The following is a 22410-nucleotide window of genomic DNA, read 5'->3' as shown; positions in this document are numbered from 1 at the left end:
AGGAGAGAAGTTCAGCTCTTAGTTTGTATGTTTATAAGCCAATGCCACACCCAACTTTGAATTTCTTGTCTGCTTATGCCCATAAAGCAGAAATCCAAGAGGAGAGATCCTCTGGAGAAGGTGTTCACTTTTCACATAAATAAAAATCTGACCCGCAGTTCTTCAGGTGATCAATGTGTTTATTAGCTATTTGCAGGATTTCATATGCTGTTGGAGATGGCATACCTCCTCAAGTTCTTTGTTCAGAAAAGCAAGGTGTCTTGCAACCTAAAATAATGAAAATATTTTATTACAAAATAAAAAAAATCTTTGCACTATAAACCTTCAGGTTCTTGCACAGCTATTCTAATCTTCTTACTTTCCCATACTAATGCTAAGCAATACCTTGCCCTATGACAGAATGAGGCTTTTCCTGAAAGAATTCATTTTGGGAATAACTGCTACAACAACCAAATAACATTTGTTAGCATTTGTTAACAGTAATAAAATTTGTATCCAACTGTGATAGTCTGAGACATCAGTAACAATACGGCAGGTCTTGGCAGTATGTTGCTTTTAGCATGCACGCTCGTACAAAGTGCAAGATGTTGAAACCTAATTGTAGTAGCGTCCTTTGATAGTAGAGATCATGCGTTTCAAAATGTAAAGATCAAACCCATCGCATATGTTTTACTTATGAGGAAGATGGAAGTAAATATTAAGTGCTTAAAATTGTCATACTGGCTACTCTACAGTGCAAGACTTTTCCTGCTGGAACAATGTTTTGCACAACTTGGAACCTTTCATTCCAAGCTCTCAGCCCATTACAGTGGGAGTTTAATATTATTTTGAGGTTTAAGGCACAATGAGGTTCAATAGTCTGGCTCTGTCACTGGCTCTTATATGTATATAAAATAGAAAGATATATTTATAAATATATATATATAAAAGACCTGCTGCTTTTATATAAAAAACCAGCAGTTGCTCTTGCAATACGTATAAAAGGTTGCAAGAGCAACCTTAATTCCAGCAGGTTTCTTTGTTTCTTTTAATACTTCAAACATACATTCAATGACTGCGTGAACTACTAAGGTCGAAGTATCAATTGAGGGGACACCTCCCTCCAACATGTTATGGATGTGTGCAATAAAGGAACATACCTCATTCAGTGAATCCTCCCAAGATGACTCACAATGACTGCCATTTGCCTGGATGTCTAAGATGATATTAGGGATCCAATTTCCTGGAACAATGAAGCGAGCAATCACTTGACATTGAATGAACGAGGAAGAAGGTAAGTGGGGATGTGAGTTGTTTAGGGATAGATAATTCTGCCCTCTGTCCTGACAGAATTTCTGTTGTTCCTTAAGGAAAAAAAAAAAAAATCATATAGGGGCTTGCTATTTGTATTTCCATTAACTACATATTTGGAAAACGTTTATATATTTAGTGTATGTGTTCTCTCTCTGAGTCTTTTTGGAAAGATGTGCTTTTTTCTTTCTGAGCAAAGACTGCAACAGCAATTGCAGCATCTGCTATCCTTTCTCAACCACTGCAGTTGTGCTGCTAGCAGAGAAGGGGCATAATGAAATTTAGAAAAGCTAATTCAAGATCTATTTTGGTACTGATGGTAAAAGCCTCTCCCCAAATTAGATGGTACCAGAAAATAGTAAGGCTTGAATGTACCTTTTGCTGGAAACAGTCCCAAAGCTAGTGTTAAGTTTCAGGTATAAAAAGCGTCTATGTCTTGCCAGTGCTGTCATCTAACTTGGACTAACATCTGCAGTTTTAGCAAACTGGGAAAAGTAGGTTTTTACAAAGCAGCAAAAATAAGATTTTTATCTATGTGTTGTTGAGAACTGCAGTCTTGACCGTGTCAGTAGCTGGACTAGATGGTATGGGTTCACCTAGCCCTGTCCAACAGTCACCATATGTTGAGGCCTAGGAAAGACTGAGCCCAACTCATATTCTCCCAGTCTTCATTCTTTTTTCATCTCAGAGGGTTTCCTGAGCCTGTTGTGGTTTGTCTATATTAGTATCTGACACACATGGCTTTAACTATTTTCAGGCAGGTCTACAATACAGAGATATCTGGTCCCTCTTAAGGCTTTGGAGAGTGCATCTTAGAAGCTGAGGTTTATCTATTTGTCACTATGACTGCACGTCATCTTTGCAGATAATGGGAATTACTTCCGAGCTTTAGATACTGGATCGTATTGTACAAATGAATGCATTTAAGGAGGAGTCAATGTATATGATGTTTAATTACCTGACTAGTAATATTCTGGTTTAGTTAACTCCATGTATCTATAATATTCTTACTCTTACCTTTCTTACTTGTTCTGCTGGCGTGATCTAGTGCAGCCTTCCTAAGTTTCTGAACATAGCGTAAAACTCCTGTTAGTGGTATCCGTTGATCATTTTCATATGCCGTGATAAAAACTGAAGGATAACACTGAGATTAAAAAAGAAAAACCAGTTAAATACTTGACAGCTGATTTTTCTCATGAAGTGAGTAACAGATTCTTCTCTATTTATCTTACTGTACTACTTGTTATGGTTTATCTAAAAACGCATCTATTACATAATTACCTGCTCTTAAAAAAGCACTTTTATCACTCTAATTGCAAAAAGTATTTTGGTCTGAAAAATTACTTCATATTAGGGGATCATCTACTTGCAAAAAGTAATCAAAAACATCCTCTCCCCGCTGGTAAAGGTCTGATACATGTCTGCTTGCTGATGATTACAAAAAAGGGGAGTAACAGGGGGAATAATTACAAAAAAAAGGAGAATCATGGAATGGTTCACCTTAGAACAGTAGTTGACGTTTACTTTTGCAATCTTTCTACACATAAAAAGTAGTTGTTTTTATGTAGTAAGATTTTACTTAATGAAGCTATGCAACACAGCTAACACATTACTTCAAATAAAGAAAGATTTCCTCTGAGATGACAATGTCAAAGCTATAGCTCCTTTTCCATTTCATTGTTTGCCTCTGAAAAGGAGGAGGAAAATCAGTGGAAAATACCTCCCTCCTCCTGTGACAAACTCTGCAAAACCCAGCAGAACAACAGAAACCCCCCACAAAAGGAGAAAGTATTTTACATGTTGAGGTTTGTTATACGATAGAATAACCTATCACTTCCTGGCAGTCCTATAACAAAAACAGTTTTTGAAATCTATTAATTATTTAGGAGAAGGTGTTTGGTTAATTGCAGTAGTCACTTACGACTCCACATATTGCTAAGATTATTACTGAAACAGTTTATATTTGTATTGATGATTCATTTTAACACAAAGCAGCAGCTAAGACAATTCTAAAATGCTGGGGTTTAAAGCACTGAAAAGGTAAAACAGACTTTTTAAAAAAATTCCAGTTATCCGCTTTTTGTTTTCTTATAAACTGCTACACTTTATTACTGTAGTATTCCACACAGAAAAGCATAGTTTTACCTGTGTCTTAATATTCTGGTAGGGACAATAGCTTTTGATATACTTCATACATTTTTCATCTGCTAATGGATTTCCCCATTCTTCCTGTTCTTCAATTGTCAGTGGGAGATGAGTTTTCATCATTGTATTTAGAACATCTACGAAAGGAGCCTTAGAAGTTATTATAAAAAAAAAAAAAAAGTTGGCAAATAGGACACAGGACCTCAAATGCCTAGGTCAAGATTTTCTCAAACAAATGAGGAAGGTGAATTCTGAATTGGAATGTTTCCAATTCTGAAACTGGTAGAATGAAACAGAAGATACAGTTTAACATCATAATCCATAAAAGGTCTGCAGCACCTCACCTGTAAAACCATGGCTCTGATAAGTTCTGGATCAGCGTTGCACAGGGCTCCTGCAAGAACTCCTCCAGCACTGGCAGCTGCTAGTGCTGTATATTTTGGCTGAGAAAATCCTAGTTCGTGCAGCAGCGTGATGCAAGCCTTAAGGTCATGGAGACCTTTGAGTTTATTATGCTGACATCCATCTTTGTGCCAGCTAAGGCCTAGCTCTCCTCCACCCCTGAAATTTAAAGCAATTCAAGTTGGAAAATATTACACAGCAAAGCTTCAGATAATGAAAGGACAGCAGCAGCCACAGAATGGCAAAACCATAGTTTGCCTTCCCAATTAACTCTTCTTTTCTCTATTTTTGTCTTTACCCTTCTTTATGGCTAAAATAGACAACATGCAAACAAAAAAATCCATGCATGATGATTGGTGAAAATCTGAACTGCATAAGGGCACTCCGTGCTCTTGTGTGCTTGTGTCCTGGAACTCACAGGAAAAGCACAACTTTAGGAAATGACACCGTCATTGTAGGCAATACAAAATCAGACGCTAATATTATCTTTTTATACAGGAAACTATTAAAACATCTAAAACATTTTCAATATTTATATCACTAACACTAGCATTTATTAAAAACAGTAAAATAGTATTTCTCAGCTCCACACTGAGACTCTCAGGATTTGTCTTCTGTGTAGGTTAAATTCTGAGACTGTTAGAAAGTTGGGGTTTTTTTTCCTAGTTTGTGAATTTCAAATACTACTTGAAATGTTATATTTTGTAATACGGAATTTTTAAACTTATTTATATTCCCTTCTACACAACCACAATTTTGGTTCTACGCCACCTGAAGTTCCCTTATTCAGGTTCAAGTTTAAAATAAATTAACTGATTAGTCTGCCAAAATTCTTCATCTTTGGATGAAGAATCCATCTTCATCTAGGACTGATTTGCATCTTAAGATACTTAGAGGGGTGGGAGGAAGAACAGCACAATGCTTGCCACTGAATATAGCAGACAATATATTTGCATGCTGAATTTGTTTTGCAACTGGTATTTCAAACAATTGCTCATTCTCCCCCTTCCTTCCCCTCCCTAAAGTGATTCTTTTGTTATCTTCTTTACCTGCTGAATTATTATCTCAATGAAAATGTGAGGCCTATTGTACATAGTAGTTTTATAAAACTAGTAGATTTGTAGCTAAACTGGAGACAGAGGATTTAGCCAATAAAAGAACAAGAGATGCAGGTTAAATGCTTAGTTGTTGCTGTAGAAGGCAAATGGCTTTCAGAAGACGCAGACTGAACATTAGTACACAATACCCTCGCAAAGAGAGGGAGGTAGCATGTTGTTGCAATTTGAATGCATTATCAAAATTTTTCTTGAGCAAAGATGAGACTTCAAAAGATTACAAGTTACATACAACAATCCTGTTGATTTAAGAAACCTAAATGCAGTATGTGGTCTTGAAAGTACCATTTTTTTTTCTGAGGTAAATTTATTTTTTTGTTAAAAACTACTTTAAAAAAATCTAAAAAGATATGGAAGTGAAAAGCATGAAGAATTAGGTATAGCTACATGAAAAAATTTTGTACCTCTTCAGTTGCATATCAAGAAATATCTGTATATCCCACAGATTAAGATCTTAATTCTGTTTTATGTTTGACTTACCTAACATGGCAATATGCTAATATCCAACCCTCTTCAATTAACATTAGCTTCTCTTCTTTAAAGCTCATGTTCAAATCTATGCCATAAGCTCCATATACATGAACTAGAAGTGGTTTCCTGTGTAGCTCTTTAGAATTCATATTATGAAAAACTGTAATTGGCACCAAAGTTTCATCCTGGAAATGAAGGAGTATTTTACAATAAAGGACATTTCAGAAATCTCAATGACACATGGCAATGAAAACTTCAATTATTTATTTTAAAATGTGTTTTTTTGATTACAGTAATTTTTTTCACTTAGAATGTACAAAGCACTCTTGAAAAATAAAGCGACAGACTGAACCTCTGCTGTGTAGGCTTATGGATGCAGAGTATAAAATTCATTTAAGTGCAACACCTGAGGAGTTTTTAAACTACCAAAGCACCCAAGTCTTCTTTCCCCCTTTAACACCACGAATATCTATTATTAACAAAATAGTTTACCACTTATTGCAGCACAAACTCTTTATTAACACCTCCAATTTTTTAAACTCAGGCTGTTAAAACTTTCCTTTCTTGACCTATACTGTGCAGCTGGTTGTGGGGTGTTCTCTTCAACAGCTGGCATCTTTTTCATTTATCATGGAGAGTATGATGCCATACATCAACTAGCAGTTCTAAGTTATACTATACTAAGATTCTTGACTCATCGTGTACTGTTATCTCCTCTAGCATACCCAGGTTAATGGGAAAAAAAAAAATCTTATCACGACTCTTTCTTGTTCTTCTCTGTAGCACTGAAGAAAACACCCACTGTTTAGTAACTATAGCACCAACTGCTCTTTACCTTTTTTGAATCTCTATTCCCTGCCAAATGCATTTTCTTTAAATGGGTGGGGAGGAAGGGAAGAATAAAGGGAATGGGAAAAGGACTGAAAAAATCTTACCTTGCTTTTAGCTAGTAAACGTGTAGTGTGACAATTGGTAATAATTGGTACCTCTTGCACAGCTTGCTCAATGAGATTATTTTCTTTAAATGAATATGCAAAACGCTTAGGGGGGTGTACTGGGGAGGTAAGCTGAAAATAGCAAGTGCTGGTGGTATGTTCAGGATGAGATTCCAATTCAAATTCACAGGCCCACGTAGGTAGCTGAGAAAACACAACATTTCAAGTGAGACCCTTACACTGCTTCTGTAAATTTTGCCTAGTGTGTCCTTCAAGAGAAGCTATTTTGAGTATCAAGCTAATTAACTTCAGTTTGTATGTAGCACAATCTGTATTTCTTTTAAATTCAGTAATGAAACAGTCAAAAAGTGAAAGACACTGGCAAACTTTTCCCCTAAGGCCATTGGATCAAGTTCAACAATGAAATAAAAAAGAAAAATAAATCCAAATTCAGTTTAAAAGGGGCATTAGTGCAGATTTTTTTTTTTAAATTAAAACATTCTTTGAAATGATTCTGCATTGTTTTTATTTTTTTACATCCTATTTTCCCTCCAATTTCCAGTCCTACTTCAACATGTTATACAGCCAAGTCCATGTCAGTTGTTATGCTTTTGCTGTGAGTTAGCTCTGTAATGCTAAGCCACTGAAAACCCCTACCTCTTAACTTTATTCCTGGTGCCAGCCATTGTGAAGAACAAAACCTTTTCCTGGCACATTCACCCTCAGACACTTACTGCTATTATATTTAAGATTTTTAACTCTGCTAAGAATAAAAGAAATCAAGATTCATTCTTTGAGAGCAGCAGGGACATAGTCAAACCCTCTGCCAGGCCACTGCTTACTTGGGTTAGGTTGCTAGAGACTTCTGAAATGGCAGCAAAAGTCCAAGTTCTCCACTGTAACTGCAGACCCTTTCTGAATAAATAAACTACGACCATTTTAAAAAATGAAGGTTTCAGAGAAAATACAGCGTACTTTGTTGAAAACCTTTTTCTGTAGCAGTTTTATAGAATGCAGCATTGGTAGCTTGTTGCAATAAACTTGTGAGTAGTTCAGATTGTATTTTTCAGGCAAACAAATCAATTAAATATTTTGTCTGAATGGTCTCCAGAAATTGTGGTTTTGAATTGAGTCACTTTGGTTTTAATCCACAAGTATTTAGCAACAACTAGAGAAGGGAAGAAATACTTTGCACAAATTGTACTGCAATATCAAGTCTTCCCATTTATTATGGGACCATGTCCATATTTGTCTTCTGAATGTTCTAATCTTTCTTCTGTGGGCAGGCCAGGCTTATTTCCTTGCTTACACTGATGCATGTAACCAAAAATAGGCCCAGTAAAACTAAGTAGAGTGTTTAGGGAATCAAGTCCTATTTTACAACAGAAATCAGCTGTATTGTAAAGAGCTTGACAGTAGTATGTTGAAGAAAGAACTGACTCATAGGACAGCTGCTCTCTAACTTTCTAACTACTACAATAAGCCACCACATGAAATCCTGAAGAACAGCCACAGGTAATACAATTAATCATAATGACAAACTCTGCAATATTAGTTTCCAAATCAATTCTATTCTTGGAATTTATCTTTGCTTTCATTATAATGTTAGGTTAAAAAAAATGAAATAGTGCTGGAAAATATTATGCTGCTTAAGCCAAGCTAAAACATACCTTTATTGACTGAACTGAATGTGAAACAAAACAAATCACACTCAAGTAAAGATGACCAGCATTCTTCAGGAACATAATACAGTGATCACTGAACATCTCCAAGTCTACTAGCTTGGTTTTCTCCTCCAGCGCATAAACTAACTGCCAGTTCTCCATGCCACCGGAAGCTACTGGTGCCTTCATCAACTACAGAAACAAAAAACCACCTTGGATTACTAACATGTAGTAAGAATTACAAATGAGATGTACAGACATATAGGTGATCTCATGCAACATTTTTATTGCAAAAAATTACTGGTTTGTATTAGGGGGTTTTGCCTGACTAAAACTTCAGGGTTTTAAGCTCCCTTTACTTGGGCAAAATGGAAGAACAGTTCAGTAACACTTGGAAAAGTAAGTCAATTCTCATAGATTAATCTATAGAAGACTTTCATGCAATAAGTGCTTTCAGTGTGACCAGCAGAACTGTAGGTGGTTTGGTTATATAGACTGAGATCCCTAACTTACATTTTAATATAGGGGAAATGACTGTTAAAGCATACTCATTTCTTGATGTTGCCAAAGGAGTTAGAATCTAAGTGTCATGCTACAGGCGAGACTCCATGTACTACTATCAGTCTTCCAATCCATGCAGCACTCTGTGTAATTCTCTTAAATTATTTCAGTAAGCTGTGAAGCACAGAACTAAAAGCCAGCCTTACCATCTCTATGAGATCTGCAATAGGTACCTGAATGAATCCTATGAATCTTATTATCAGTTAAAATTACCTTATATTCTGCAGGTTCTCCGTATGTAGTAAGAATATATAACTCGTCATTTCTGTGCTCAATGTGGTAAATGACGCCTTGTGTTCGTGCTTGTACAAGAGCAGGTAACTGAAAAGGATGTCTACAGTCTACCAGCCAAACTTCCGAGGTTGTCTTGCTGTTGCTGTTGATAGTGAGAAAACGCCTATCTTTTGTGCAATATATGTCCACAAAGAATCTGTAAGGAATAATTTTAAAAAAAAACAAAAAAACCCCAAAACTTAAACTTGATTAGTCTTTTAAAAATACATTGGTTGTTTCAGAAGCATGGGCTTCCATCTGCAAGGTAAGAAACAGCATGCCTGTAAGTACGCTGGAGAAATTCCAGACTACATGGTTCCCAAACCCACTCCTGCTGCTTTTATCCTGGGATTCAAAAACCCACAATCTTGTGTGTGGAACCTGAAATCTGCAAGGAATGCAGTTCAGTTGTTGCCCAACTGAATCCAGGTTTTTGCATCACTGAGACAGACTGGAAGCTCATTGATGTATATAGGCTTTAAAATTCAGGCAAAACGTAGAACTTTTTATTGAGCTCGTAACCCTATTTTTAAAAGAAAGTAGTAATGGATAATTAAGTTGAAATTAATAAAGGACATCATGTGGGAACAGCAATAACAAAAGAAAAGTAGGAGCTAGCATAAAGATAAATTGATTAAAAAGCCTAAGTGTTACTGACCTAACTTTATCTGAAGCAAGTAAGACAAAAAAAGGACTTTTTTAAAAAAGTACAGAGGCCTATATGAGACAAGATGGACAGTGTTGCAGTGATAAAGCTGGAAACTAGGAACTGGTTTGGGAACTATCTAAGAAACTAGGAACTACCTACTGGTTTTAAATGCTTCTAAATTCTAGAAACAGAAAACAGAATGATAACCAGTGGCTGGATGCTAATATTAGACAAGTTCAGGCTGAAATTCAGATTCAAATTTCTATGAGTCAATTAATTGGAATGTCACATCTTGGGACATAGCTGCTTCTTTGCCATTTTGAGTCTTTAAAACTGGATGTCTCTAAAAGCAAAACTGTCCAACACAAAGATCCAGAAGATTTCATCAAAAAATGGCAGAGTTAAGTACTGTAATCTGCATTATACAGATCAGATACATGACTGCAATAATGATCCCTCTAGACGTCAAAATATTTGACTGGTGAAGGAAAGGATGCTTTAGATAGCATTTTCAGTGCCTTTATTTGCAGGTGGAAGAACTCCACTTTTTGGTACTATTGGTTTTTTCTAATTGCATCCTCTTGATATCTTTAGGAGGACAGGTGCAGCGGGGGATCTAAAGTCTGCAAGGAATCAGCCTCCTGCCTAATACACACGAATTTGGCAAAAGCGCAGCACTGTATTCAGTAGAGATTCCAAGAGTTCAGCTCTGCTGACCTTACCTCTAAGAGTCAAGCTGAAATGCAGGTTACACTTCTCCCCAAGGACTCTGACCTTGATATGACAATCTATTTTTTTTTGTGGCTTTTTTTTTTTTTTAAGGAAGTCAATAAGTTTTCAGCTTCTAAAAAAAATTTTGATTGCACCTAAAAGAGGTGATGAGATGTAGAATGGAACTGCACAATGGCAATACAAAAGAATGTCTTGCCATCTCCAATGAACAAGTGAGTTCAGTTATGAGCTGCAATAGCACATGAACCTTTAGAGTAAGTTTCTAGTAGATTTACTGTAATGACTATGACCTTCAGAATTATGCCAACAGTTTCCCTGTGGGGAAGTGTCAGGTCAGTGCAACTTCATTTTCCAAAAGTATGCATCAAATGCAGCTGGAACAAAAGGATCTTATTTACTCCATCTCAGTTGCAGATATTTTTTTTTCTGTTTTTTAGATTAAGGTATAATTGAAATTTCTTTACTGAATATGTAACTTTAATTAAGAATAATCACAAACATTTATGGAATGCTGTATAAATCTACCACATGCTACATGGCTGAAAAACTAGTTCTGCACTCAATTTAGCAAGAGCCTTCTTGTCTTCCTAAACCACTGCTTAAAGAAAGGTTAGTGAGAGGGTATTCAGTCAACAATAGTTCTATCTCTGGGAATGCTGTAATGATTTTGCTCATCCATTACCCAGAGCAAGGATTAGCCTGAACTTCTATGTTTAAAAGATGTATCAGACATCAATAGCAGAGAAAACAAAATGAAATCTACAGTCTGATTTACCCTGTATGAAACTGTCACATATTCATTAAAGGACACCCTGACCTGAGACTGACCTTGACATTTATAAACTCAGCTGAACTCGTGAGGTAGGAGAGGAAAGTTAGATCTCTGTTGATCACATATCAAGAAGAGAACAGAGCATGTTCTCAGACTGCATAAGGCACTACTGACAGCAGAACACAACTTAACAATGCCTTTTACCATTTAGAATATGATACGGAATAATTTGTTTCCCAAACCAGTTATATTTTACATATAAAATACTCTAGTGTATGTAAAGGACTTGTTATATTTTAGGTAAGTATTACCTTGCATCTTGTTCTGTATAAACTAACTTAGTATGTTTCTGATTAGTGAAAGTGGTCATAAACACATTCTGGCATTTAAGGTTCTTCTGACTTGTGTAATACAGAACATCATTTGTAGCCCATTCTGGAAAAAAGACAAATGCATGTCAAATTTGGAACAGTATATACTATTACTGAGAGAAAATGGAGCTCCATCAACACTGGACCCAGTGCTGAAAAAGGTGGTTTGCAGCTGACATGGAACCGAGGACAGCACTTCTACATCCCAGAGGCTGGGGTAAGCCACAAAAAGATTTTTCCATGTTTCCTCTGAATCCCACAGAACAAGAATCTTGTAATGTATTTTAAAAAACAAAACAAAACAAAAACCACAAAGAAACCCAGGCAGAGGACAATGTTCCAGGGCCCAGGAAGGGGAAGCTCTTGACCCTGTGGGGGTTCTGGAGGCAACAGGAAAATAGATGATGTGTGGCTGTTTAAAACTGAGCAGAGAAACAGAGGTTTGCATGGAGTCAGCAAGATAATAAAGAGGGTGTGAGCTCTGCACCGCTGCATGTGACTGCACTGCAAACCATTTAGAGAAAAGAGATGATGCATGTGCCCCATGGGTGCTGCTGAGATAAAAATTCTCTAGTTTTCTATGCTTGTACGTGTGTTCACCAGCATTAGAAACGTATAAATATAGGAACCTTGCTGTTCTGATGTTTAGTAATCTGACTGATCCAGCCAAATTACTGCTGTCTGCTGCTCCTACAGGCACCAGAACGATGTTTAGTACATATGCTTTAAAAAGTTACTGTATGCTGTCTTATGAATAAATACTAATTTTCAGTATTTTTGTTTATTTTTAATAAACAAAACCCGAGGAAGTACCAAACTGAAGTAATGCAAACAATTTCGTATCCAAACAGCAATGTGGCTCCAAAGTGCACAGGTAGCTGAGGGTTTACTATGAAGACAAGCCTTTAGAAGGGAAATCCAAGTTCTTCTATAGTCTAGGATTTAAAAAACCACAGATGTAAATTTTCAGGAACTTTCATTTGTCTGCCTGCTATTGCGTATCACGCAATACAAGCATGTACTTTGCAAGTGGTCCTAAGACCTAATTCTCTTGGTCATGATTGAGGTACCTCTGTACTTCATGATACCTCTGTACCTCACTTATACCTAAGTAAGTTTACAAAATGGGTGTAATCGCTACCATTCTGATTGATAGTCATTTTTTTGTACTCTCATTATCTGCCATAATCTGGCACACCTATGTAGGCAACAGGGAGTTGGTTTCTTAAATGGCCTGATTCTTCCAGACAAACCTAGATACATGTTCAAATCAAGTATAGTGAAAAATGTCACTGGCAAATTTTCAGGCCTGGTTTTCAACAGGCATTATAAACTTCTATTGTGCAAACACTTACAACATTAAATTCTTGCTACTGTTAATTTTTTAACTAGGAAGTTTTACCTAGAGTTTTAAATTCTTGCCCTGCCCAGGTAAATTGCTTAATGCACTATATATACTTGATGACGTCTAACAATATAATCCAAAATACAAGATGTGGAACATTGTATACACACTATTGCACCCTTTTCGCTATGTTCTTCAGCATACTATAAAAAAATAAAGATTTCCCATTCATTTCAGTTTACCTCGGCCTATTTTAACAGCAATGTAAAGCGCTGTAATCTATTCTGAAAGAATTGACTCAAGGCCTGACTGACTTCTTGGGCTCTGAATTGTGACCTGCATCCTAGAGTTCAGCTGAAATTCCAGCCAACACTTAATAGTAGGTAGCACTTGCACACTTTTCAGCAAAGCTGTTGGTGACTTCAGTAGTAGCTGTAAGGGTTTAATAACTAGAACGTTTCTCAAAAAGATCTTTATATTGCAAACAGTTATGTCAGTAAATTTTTAAAGACCCGTATTGAATTTAATAAAAAGAATGATATGCATGACTGTTCAAACATGTATAAATGAAATGCTTACTTTTACAATGAAGGAAAACTTATATCATGAAAGCAGTCACTTTCATCCACATCAGGTAACTTGTAATTGTGCAGTGTGGAAGAAATCTTAAATAAGAAACAATTCAACAGCTATAAGGATTAAATCTAAAAATGTTGGGTTTTTTTTTTATTAAATACTTTAATATTATTTGTAGACTAACAAAAATGTTGTGTTGAAAGCTGGTGTGATCCACAGGATGTTTATAAACAACTTACCAAAACTAAATACATTTGGAATTACTTTTTCCACAACAGGAGAATGACCAAGTTTCATAATAACACAGGTTGCCTCTTCAGAATTTTCACTTTTTAAGCTGATAGCCATGTATATCTGATCTGGTGAAATTCTGATCCGTTGAATAAAGGCATCAGAAAAGCCAAGATCTTCAGTACTGAATAAAATGTCAACATTTCCTTCATCTACTACATAACAAAAAGAGATAGCAAAAAAAATCCTGTAATTAAGGCACTGTCAAAATGAACAGTGGTTGTTAATACCTGTATTTAACAAGTCTGCCTGCAATAGTCACAAGCATACTACTGGAATTTATTAGCACCAAATATTTGTCTTGCAAGATTATTTGCAAATGCACTTTGTAAAAATAAACAAAAAATTACAGTTCCAGGAAAAAAAAATTCTTGTAGTTATTAAAAATATTTTAAAAGTGTAGATCTTGGCTTCTAGTAAATGTATTGAATTATAAAGTTCAGATACCTAAAGCACAGTTGTTTTTACTAAATATAATTAGTAATTTTTTTTTGCACCCCTTCAGAAATAAAAAAGCATGAATGTGCTTTTCCTTTTTCAAAACGTTAAGTTAGGGCTCTGAAAAGAAGTGACTTCTCTCTTTCCTCTCCAGAAACTTGCCTTAGTATCAATATATACTATTTCCTAACCCTCTTCACCTCACCTTTTCAGATTCAGGATTCTAGAATTATTAATAAATCATTAAAGAATTTTAGAAAAGTATTTCTAGTTTAGTTATTTTAAGAAACAGAGCAATTAAGCTTTAATGTAAGAGAAGTACACTAAGTGATACATGCACAATGTTTTTAACAATCATACCATGTTAGGAAGAGAAATCCCTTACCGTCATCTGCTTTTGAAAGAAATATGCAGCCATTCTCTTCAAAGTACACATTCTCTCCAAACCTGATCTGTTCAATACAAAACAAACATGTTCCAAGTCCAGCATACAGTTAGACTATTTCCTTAGAATCCCTATACTCAATCATTGTTCTGTACAACACAATTGTAACATACACAACATAGTACATGCATTTGATACTAAAGAAGGAATTGCATGTATCAGAAAGGTTCTTTCAAAGTTAGGGTACTTAAGCTGCCTATACCCGCTGTAAATTTAAGAAAAGGCTCAGATCACCAGCAATTGCTCTTGTAGCTTACAACATCTTCTATTCTTTATCAAAAAGTCAGATGATTATTGTATCTTTACTTGCTTTTGCCTATGGAGAAATTAAGGTAAATACACCATCATAACAGGTATAAGCTGTTCTGAACACCTGCTGTTACTATCCACAATTATTAAAATATTCAAAACTCAAAACTACCACCATAAAATAATCACTAAAACAGCATTTTATAGCAGGAATGGCTTCACTGCCTTTTATGTGTACTTAATGATGAGAAATGTTTGTATTTTTTGCCACTTACCCTTGGGCTTCCAGAACTGAATGTATACTTGTGCAATTGTTCTAATTTTTCCTTGATTCTTTTTGTCATAGCTTTGTATCTTGCTGAAATGTAATTCCAGTTTTCCTGCTCTGATTTCAGAAGATTCTTGTACGAAAGCTCTGATGTTATTATGGATGTATTTTGCTTCCTTTTGGAAGGGATTTTTGTTCCTTCCTGCTAAGTAAGGAAAGACAACAATGGCTACAAGCCAGCACTCTCTACTCCAATATGAATATATTGAGGCAACAATGATATTTCCTGAGCTACAGACCCCAAACCAACTTTGCATTATTACAATAGTACATGGCATTAAAAAGAAAAACCACAGTTGGAATAAGTTTTTCTTTTCCATTCTCCCTGATCTTTTAGGGAGGCACTGTCAAATGTGCTTTACTTGACATATTTATTGAGGTCTTATCTTCAAAATTTATGGTACTATTAATGTATGCTCTTGATTATATGTAAATACATTTGTTCTTGTTCTAGAATTAGTTTTTAGTTAATTTTTATGGAATTCTGTTATTTTTCCTTCTTCAGAGGTGTTTTCTCATAATTTTCCTGTCTTAAGCATATCATTTATCATTTCCTTTCCTAGACAACAATGCAGCCCATACCTCTGCCCCTGTACCTAGGAGTCGTAGCAGCTTGTTCACATTCTTGCTCCACCTCCTCAAAAGTGTTAGTATAAATGTTTGTAAGGCGCAGAATGAAGTGAAGCAGTGAACTGATATGGGTTCTGCAACAATTTTGTCAGGAATAAGCTTAAGGGTCTGGTTTTCCATGATCCATGAGCAGACTACTGCTACCTCATTGCCAACAAAGCTGTCTTCTCTTGTAAAAATGTTAAAAATTTGTTAAAATTGCTAGCACAATGCTACTTCTTTTTGCTTGCTGTAAAACCTTGATTGAACAACAAGCTTAACATATATTACAGTACATAACACTGCACAGATCACAAAAAGTAGCATTTTATAACATTCAATGTATTATGTGAATGTGTCTAAACTTAAAAAGCAGCATATAATTTTACCCCATCCTCACTTTGCATCAAGAACTGATGGTTTGTCTTCACAAATGCATACGATCTAAAACGTGAATGTTATGAGCAGACTTTGAAAGGAGGAGAAACTATCTGCTCCAGTTACCAAACTCCCTATGAATGTAAAACAACATCATTCACGAAAGCGTATTAGTGTTCATTACTGGTTCACACCAACAGTCCCTCTAGCCTACTATATCAAATCAGAAGCACAAGTCAAAGAAACCGTGAAAGCCCTTAGAGAAGCTCTGGAGCAACTGTGTAATCTGGTCAAGGTAAAGAAATTGCAGTATGTGTTAGTTGTACCACAGGCACTGGAAAAATTGCTGAAAAAAAACACCATTCCCCAAACCAGAAGCAAGCAAACGAAAATCCCACAGTAGCCACAAATGGATACTTAGGGAAGCATAAGGATGGGACAAGCACAGATGATATTACCCCAGCCTTCAATGATTTTAGCCCAGGAATGTCCTGAGCTGAATATAGTTTCTGGGTATTTAAAAAGTCTCTTTCGTGTACATGTATCATCTCCCCTTGTACCTATGTAAAATTTTAGCATCCACAACTTATTTTGGCAACTTCCACACTTCATTAAGCTTTTGATGATTCCCCTCCTTTTGTTTTCAACAGTTCCCATTGGATTTATTTGGAAATATTACACAGAGCTGGTGGCCACAGTGTAGGTATATATTAAGAGTTACTGTACACCTCCCTGCCTGAGGAAAAAACAGAGGGTTTTGAGGATAGCAAGAGGACCTCAGCGACAATCAGTTTGCAAACATTTGCTCCAAAGCAAACAGGCACTGTGTCCTTTCAGGTGAAAACCACTTGTTTGTATCCTGGAACTAGTGTTGTAAACCAGCTTTTCTAACTGTGTCAGTGAACTGCCAATGAATAAACAGAACCACACATTCTCATCCATCAAGACTTCATACGTTCTCCTTGAAACAATTGTTTACATTTCAGACAAAGACTTAGGAACTGTTTACATTATGGTTAGAAATAAGAGGGTTACAACAAGATGATCTTTGGGTCACCTTTGAAGAAACACTGTCAACTTCAAACAATTTTAGAACAACCACACATCCATCTGAAAACATGTTTAAGATAAAATAAACCAAAACACCAATCTTTTTAAACAGCATTTATGCATTATGCATATAAATCAGTTTACAGGCTGTCATATTGCAGTAAGCTTTTATAATACCTTTAGCAAACTCCGTATTAGAAACACAGGAACAGAAGAGCTGTAATTATTTCAGACCATTTTCTGACCCTGTGCATGATACATTGCCACCAATTTACACAATATTTACTTACAGAAATAAATCAAAGTACCTTTTAAAGTATAGTTTATCACATGTGCACATGTGAATACAATTACGAGAATTCAACAGAATATTTTAGTATTTAATACGGTGCAAACCATGACTTAATGGTCAGCACAGAAAAGGTCAAGTTTTGTTGAGCCAGCTCACAGTGGCCAAGTCTGGTGTCATCAGTCTGGACACTCTGCCTGTACACTAGCTGATCTCTCCCCGCGGTTTTCTCCTGACAGTTTATCTGAATCTTTCCGGAAGATACCAATTTTTTAAAAATTGCTACAGCAGGAAAATCGACCAAAATGCAGCTTTACATCAAAACAGTACAGGAAAGTTGAACAACGGTGTACATCTTTGAACATAACTGATATCCTAGTATGTATCCCCCTGCTTCAAACCCTTTAGGAAAAACGTGTTTCCTCAACATCTGAAAAATATGGCTGGCTTCCTTAACAGATGTGCCAAGGTGGTGGTTGACATTAGGTCTATACTTAAACAACATACCTTGCACGAAAAGAATCTCCATGGCACGATGCTTCCAGGTGGCACCGTCCTCTGTGTGCATGTACTTCCTGACCAGTCCAGGATTTGGCATTTTTTTGGTTTTATTTTACTATAAAGACATATTGTTTGAAGATGGTTATGCTTCGAGTAGTATCTGACACTGAAGCTCAGCCTTTGGAGAAGATTTTGCAGTCCAACACATGACGTCCTAACCTTCATTTCTTGATAGTCAACCTGAAATTTCTGAAAATCCTGAACTGCTGATCATTTACACTGTGTATCTGAAATATACATAACAAACTGAAGGTAAAATTCCCTCTCTTTCAAAGAAATAAGACTGATTCATTAGGTAAATCAGATGAGAACAGTAAAACTTAAGCTGTTTCTTAACAACCGGTACACACAGCTTAGCTTGCATATTAACCTGTTACCTTACTCCAGAAAGTGGTTCCTCACGGTTCAAAGTTTAACTCTAGTGAAACTATCAATGAAGAGAAAGGAAGGTGCAATTGTGCATGTTTAAATGTTGAAGAACCAAAACCCGGGAAGGTTTTGGGAAGTTTTCCCCCCTTTAGAAGTATCATGTAACACTAAAATCACTTTATCTCAAGAGGGTAACTTGACAGCAAGAGCTGAACCCCCCTCGCAGGAAAACTGACAGCTTTGCAGCTCTGCGGGCGGAAAGGCCCCACGCGTTTCACCGCTCCCGGTCCCGTTCCCCTGTCCCGCCCGGGCGAGGGCCAGAGAAGCCGGCTCGGCCCCGGCCCGGCCCCGCTCCCCGCCAGCCCTGCCCCTCCCCGCCGCGACAAGGCCGTGCCAACGCCGGGCAGCGCCCGCGGCCCGCGCAAGGACTCGCCGTCGCAGGCGGGGCTGGACCCGCTCTCCCTCCGGCGGGGCTGCCCGGAGTAAGATGGCAGGCGAGCAGGAGCGCCTCCCGGCTCCCTCGCGGGACTGCCCGTAGCCAAGATGGCGGCAGGGCGCCTCAGCCAGCTGCGGCAGGCGAGCACCGCTGATGTCAGCGCGGGGGCAAGGAACCGCGGCGGGCGGCCGCACGCCGGGCGGGCGGGCGGGCTGGCTGGCTGGCTGGCTGGCACGGTCCCTGCCGCGGCTTCCTCAAGCCGCTCCCGTTTCATGCATAGTTTCACAGGCGACCCGCTTTGAGGCGCGCTCCCGCCCCCAATGCGCCTGAAGAGCCGGGTGCAGCGCGGCGGCAGCGTGCGCCTCGTCGGCAGCCTGTCTCCTCGGCGCTGCCCTTAACAAAGATGGCCACCCACGTCCTCTCCCTCAAGCCCTAGCCCGGCCGGTCCTGGCAGCCGCTGGAGGCTCGGCGGCAAGTCCCCGCCGGCCAGGGCAGCGCTCCCCGCGCGCGGAGGGGGGCCTGCGCGCTCCCGCCGCCGCATGGCCGAGGCTGCCGGCTCTCCGCGCCGCCCCGCCGCGGGCAGGTGCGAGGCGAGCGGTGCGGGAGCGGCGAGAGCCCGCTGGCGGCTGCTCGGACAGGTAGGGGGAGCCCGCGGGCGGGAGGGGCTGCCGGGATGGCGGGGCGGGCCGGCAGCACAGCCCGAGCGGAGCGCGTCCCTGCTGGACGGCGCTCCAGTCCCCTGACGCGGCGGCGCCTTGGGCCGGAGTGGTTCGTGTCCCCTCCCGCCCCGGGCTGCTGCACTCCCGGGGGTGGCGGGCGGTCGCGGGTCCGTGTGGCCGGTAGCTCGCAGCGCCTGAGGGGACGGGCTCTGCCCCGGGCGGGGGTGCCGGTGCCGGGGCGGCGGGGAGTCGTGCCGGCGCTGGAGGCGTGCGGAAAGCCCAGCTGCGAAGAGCTGCCCGCACCCGTGACAGGAGGATTGCGAGGAATAGTACGCTGGGGCTTGCAGAGGGGTTTGCAGTCCTCTTCCTGGCAAAAATAGTAATAATAAAAATATGTACACGTATATACACACACAGGGCTTTTTGAAGTGTGCCTTCAATAGATCCCCAAAGCGGTCTTACAAGCAGTGTTAACGGGAGGAATGCCAGCACCCGCTTGGCAGCCTGAGGGCACTAGCTCGGTGTTTGCAGGCTGTGGTTTGACACCTTCAGTCGATGTCGCTGGAGTTGGTTATTGCAGCTGCTGCCCAATGCCCGCCCTTTGACCCCCTCCAAACTGCCTCTCATGGGGAGCGGGGGCGAGACCCCACTCACCTGCCAGCAAAAACTGGGCTTTGCCTGCAGCTGCTGGGGGACTGGTGAGCGGTGCGGCCATGCCTGGAAGCGGGTGAGGAGGAAGAAGCAGCAGCAAGCGGTTACACCTGCGCTGCAGGTGAACAGCAGTTAGCTCCAGCCTTCCATACTTGTTTGGATCCTTTAGGAGCGGTGCAAGGTTGGAAAGGATTCCTCTGCAGATGAGGATATGCGTAAAGGCTCAAAAACCCGAATCAGTTTCGTTAGTTGTTATTGTTATGGGACGTGATATTTACAGCCCTAACTTAAATGTTTAGTTTTGTGCAAATGGATGCCTGGAGCTGCCCATGGCGAGGTCTCCTGGAGAAGGCAGAGCGACGGCCGTGGGTCTGATGGCGGCAGCTGGGTGGAAACGAGCACCTGGCTGCAGTCGGGTAACAGAGCAGGAGGTGTGGGGAGGTTAATATTGACCTTTTCTTTGTGTGTGTTTTTGGTTTGTAAATTTGCTGGTCCTGTTCAACAGGACAAACTTCTGTTTTATTATACGCTAAAGCAGGAAATGTCAAAGTTATTGGTAGGAATATCAGGTTTGTCTTTGTAGGTTTCTGTTCTAGCAGACGACGCAAGCTGTGCTCTGCGGCTATGCTAGCTGTTATTTCTTTTCAACGTACTGCCTTTGGCATATCCCTGTCTCTTAAAATCACAAGGAACTTTTCATAGCCGTCGAATGGGGCTATGAGGGGTGCATGTAGGTATTTGGGGAGAAGGCTTCCGTTCCTTCCTCAAACTACATGTATCTGTGACCTTTTCCTCTGCAGATTCCCTGGGTTTTTCCATGTTCTTTAGCTTTTCTGTTGATTTTTATATGGTACAATGAGCAAGGATCAATTTAATCTTACTGGTACATCTGAAGTAAAAATCAGTTCTGCACTCTTTCCTACAGTGATGCTCAGATCTATCTATGGATTGGGAGAAGGTATCAACCTTCCTTTATATCCATCTTTAAAGGAGCACACTCAAAGTGTTTCTTACAGTGCTTTTAAAAATGCTTTTCATACTGCTTATAATAACTCCTTATGTGAAATCAGTTCTGTAGTGTGTTTATATATTGAATTTCCTTTCATTCAATGCATACACAAATTGATTTGCTATGGTAAGGATGCTTGAGTGCATGCTTGCTGATTTAATTAAGAAAAAAGCCCTTTTATCAGGTATCCTATGAAGCTAGCATAAAGAACCAGGGGTTTGCATAATTACCTATGTGTTCTTTATCAATAAAATGTTTTATGTATGCACTGAGTTTGAAGTTTGGCAATATTTTTAAACTTAGCTTGTCAGAATCAAGGAAAATATTTTTTGCTTAAAAAAAAAGCTGAGGTAAGTTTCCCATGTAGTGCGCATTTATAAATGACTGGAGTAAATTCTCTAAGGCCGTGTTTTGAACTCTACCAGTCTGTGCAATTGATGGCATTATCCAGTCTGTAGTCTTTAGCAAGCAAGTTAGAGGAATAGGCATTGCTCTCTGTATGTACACTTGCTCCCTATAGAAAGTTTAATGACAACTCTCCTGATATCTGTAAGCTTTATATGTTTATCCTGCCTGTTACCTTCCTCTTGTTCTTCTCACGGAAGTCTTGCTGACCTGCCAATGTGCTTTAGCTTCCAGAATTGAAAAATAAAAGCTAAAGTGAGAACAGGAAAGTGGTTTGTTTGTTTTTTCCTGAACAGAAGAACTTCTAAAACCATTTTTCTTCTCTTCCTGCTCCTCTCTCTGTGAAGGGTTCCTGTGCTCCAGATCTTTTTCTGTGGTTTTGTTAGTCTTGAGTTTGTAAATTGTTCACAGTTGAATTAAACAATTTGGTAAGTAAACTATTTGTAAAAATAAATAATGCACAGTCCTCCTGATGATACCTGGAGATGGTGTAGTTATAGATTATGCTGTAGCTGATTGCGTAGAAACTTTCTTGCGTGTACAAAATATCATGTTCCGGTCAATGCCATAGAACTGGGAGGAGGTTTGTAGACTGTCAGCTGTTACTGAATTTGGCTTTTCATGCAGCTAGGCTGTACACAATGAGATACACAAAGGGCTACAGGGAATTTCAGGTGACTGCCTTTCTCCATATGTTTTTTATTTATTTGGTTGGGTTTTTTAAGAGAGATCAAACATCTTTAGGTTTTATAGGGAGTCCTAAATATGGTCCTAATATTGTAATTAAATACCGAGGGCCTTGCAATTGAGATCTGTGGTAATATTTTACTAGAATCTTTCTAAAACAGTTTGGTGATGCTTTTTTTTTAAATGTTTTGTGTGTTAATGAAGAAAGAGTTACCTTAGAATTCTATATTGCTAGGTGAAGTTAGAGAGGAAAGA

The 22410-nt window shown here is 38.9% G+C and overlaps 2 protein-coding genes across 12 annotated transcripts in view; one reads left to right on the top strand and one right to left on the bottom strand.

Annotated features, from left to right (window-relative positions):
* Window positions 1-164: 164 nt before the first annotated feature.
* Window positions 165-19018, bottom strand: PREPL (prolyl endopeptidase like). 11 transcript variants are annotated; one of them, XM_072856772.1, is made up of 15 exons: window positions 18317-19018; window positions 17886-18166; window positions 15000-15197; window positions 14416-14482; window positions 13541-13747; window positions 11321-11444; window positions 8797-9055; window positions 8029-8214; window positions 6359-6562; window positions 5433-5608; window positions 3780-3996; window positions 3436-3585; window positions 2308-2434; window positions 1140-1222; window positions 165-267 (listed from the first exon to the last, which is right to left on the bottom strand). In XM_072856772.1, the coding sequence occupies exons 2-15, from the start codon at window positions 18102-18104 to the stop codon at window positions 187-189; spliced, it is 2298 nt and encodes a 765-aa protein (XP_072712873.1). In that variant the 5' UTR covers window positions 18105-18166; window positions 18317-19018; the 3' UTR covers window positions 165-186. The 11 variants fall into 11 exon arrangements, 9 of the variants coding, with proteins under 9 accessions (XP_072712873.1, XP_072712875.1, XP_072712881.1 ...); XM_072856774.1 differs by having other exon boundaries at window positions 18742-19018; XM_072856780.1 differs by having other exon boundaries at window positions 17886-17994; window positions 18742-19018.
* Window positions 19019-19127: 109 nt separating this feature from the next.
* CAMKMT (calmodulin-lysine N-methyltransferase) overlaps window positions 19128-22410 on the top strand; it is a 227481-nt gene continuing 224198 nt past the window's right edge. The window contains exon 1 of the mRNA XM_072856781.1: window positions 19128-19382. Coding sequence (XP_072712882.1) covers window positions 19284-19382 — 99 coding nt within the window. The 5' untranslated portion in view covers window positions 19128-19283. The remainder of the gene's footprint in view (window positions 19383-22410) is intronic.

This window comes from Ciconia boyciana, chromosome 3, assembly GCF_034638445.1.
Source record: "Ciconia boyciana chromosome 3, ASM3463844v1, whole genome shotgun sequence".
NCBI classification, from domain to species: Eukaryota; Metazoa; Chordata; class Aves; order Ciconiiformes; family Ciconiidae; genus Ciconia; species Ciconia boyciana.
This window is presented reverse-complemented; position numbering and strand designations above follow the sequence as displayed.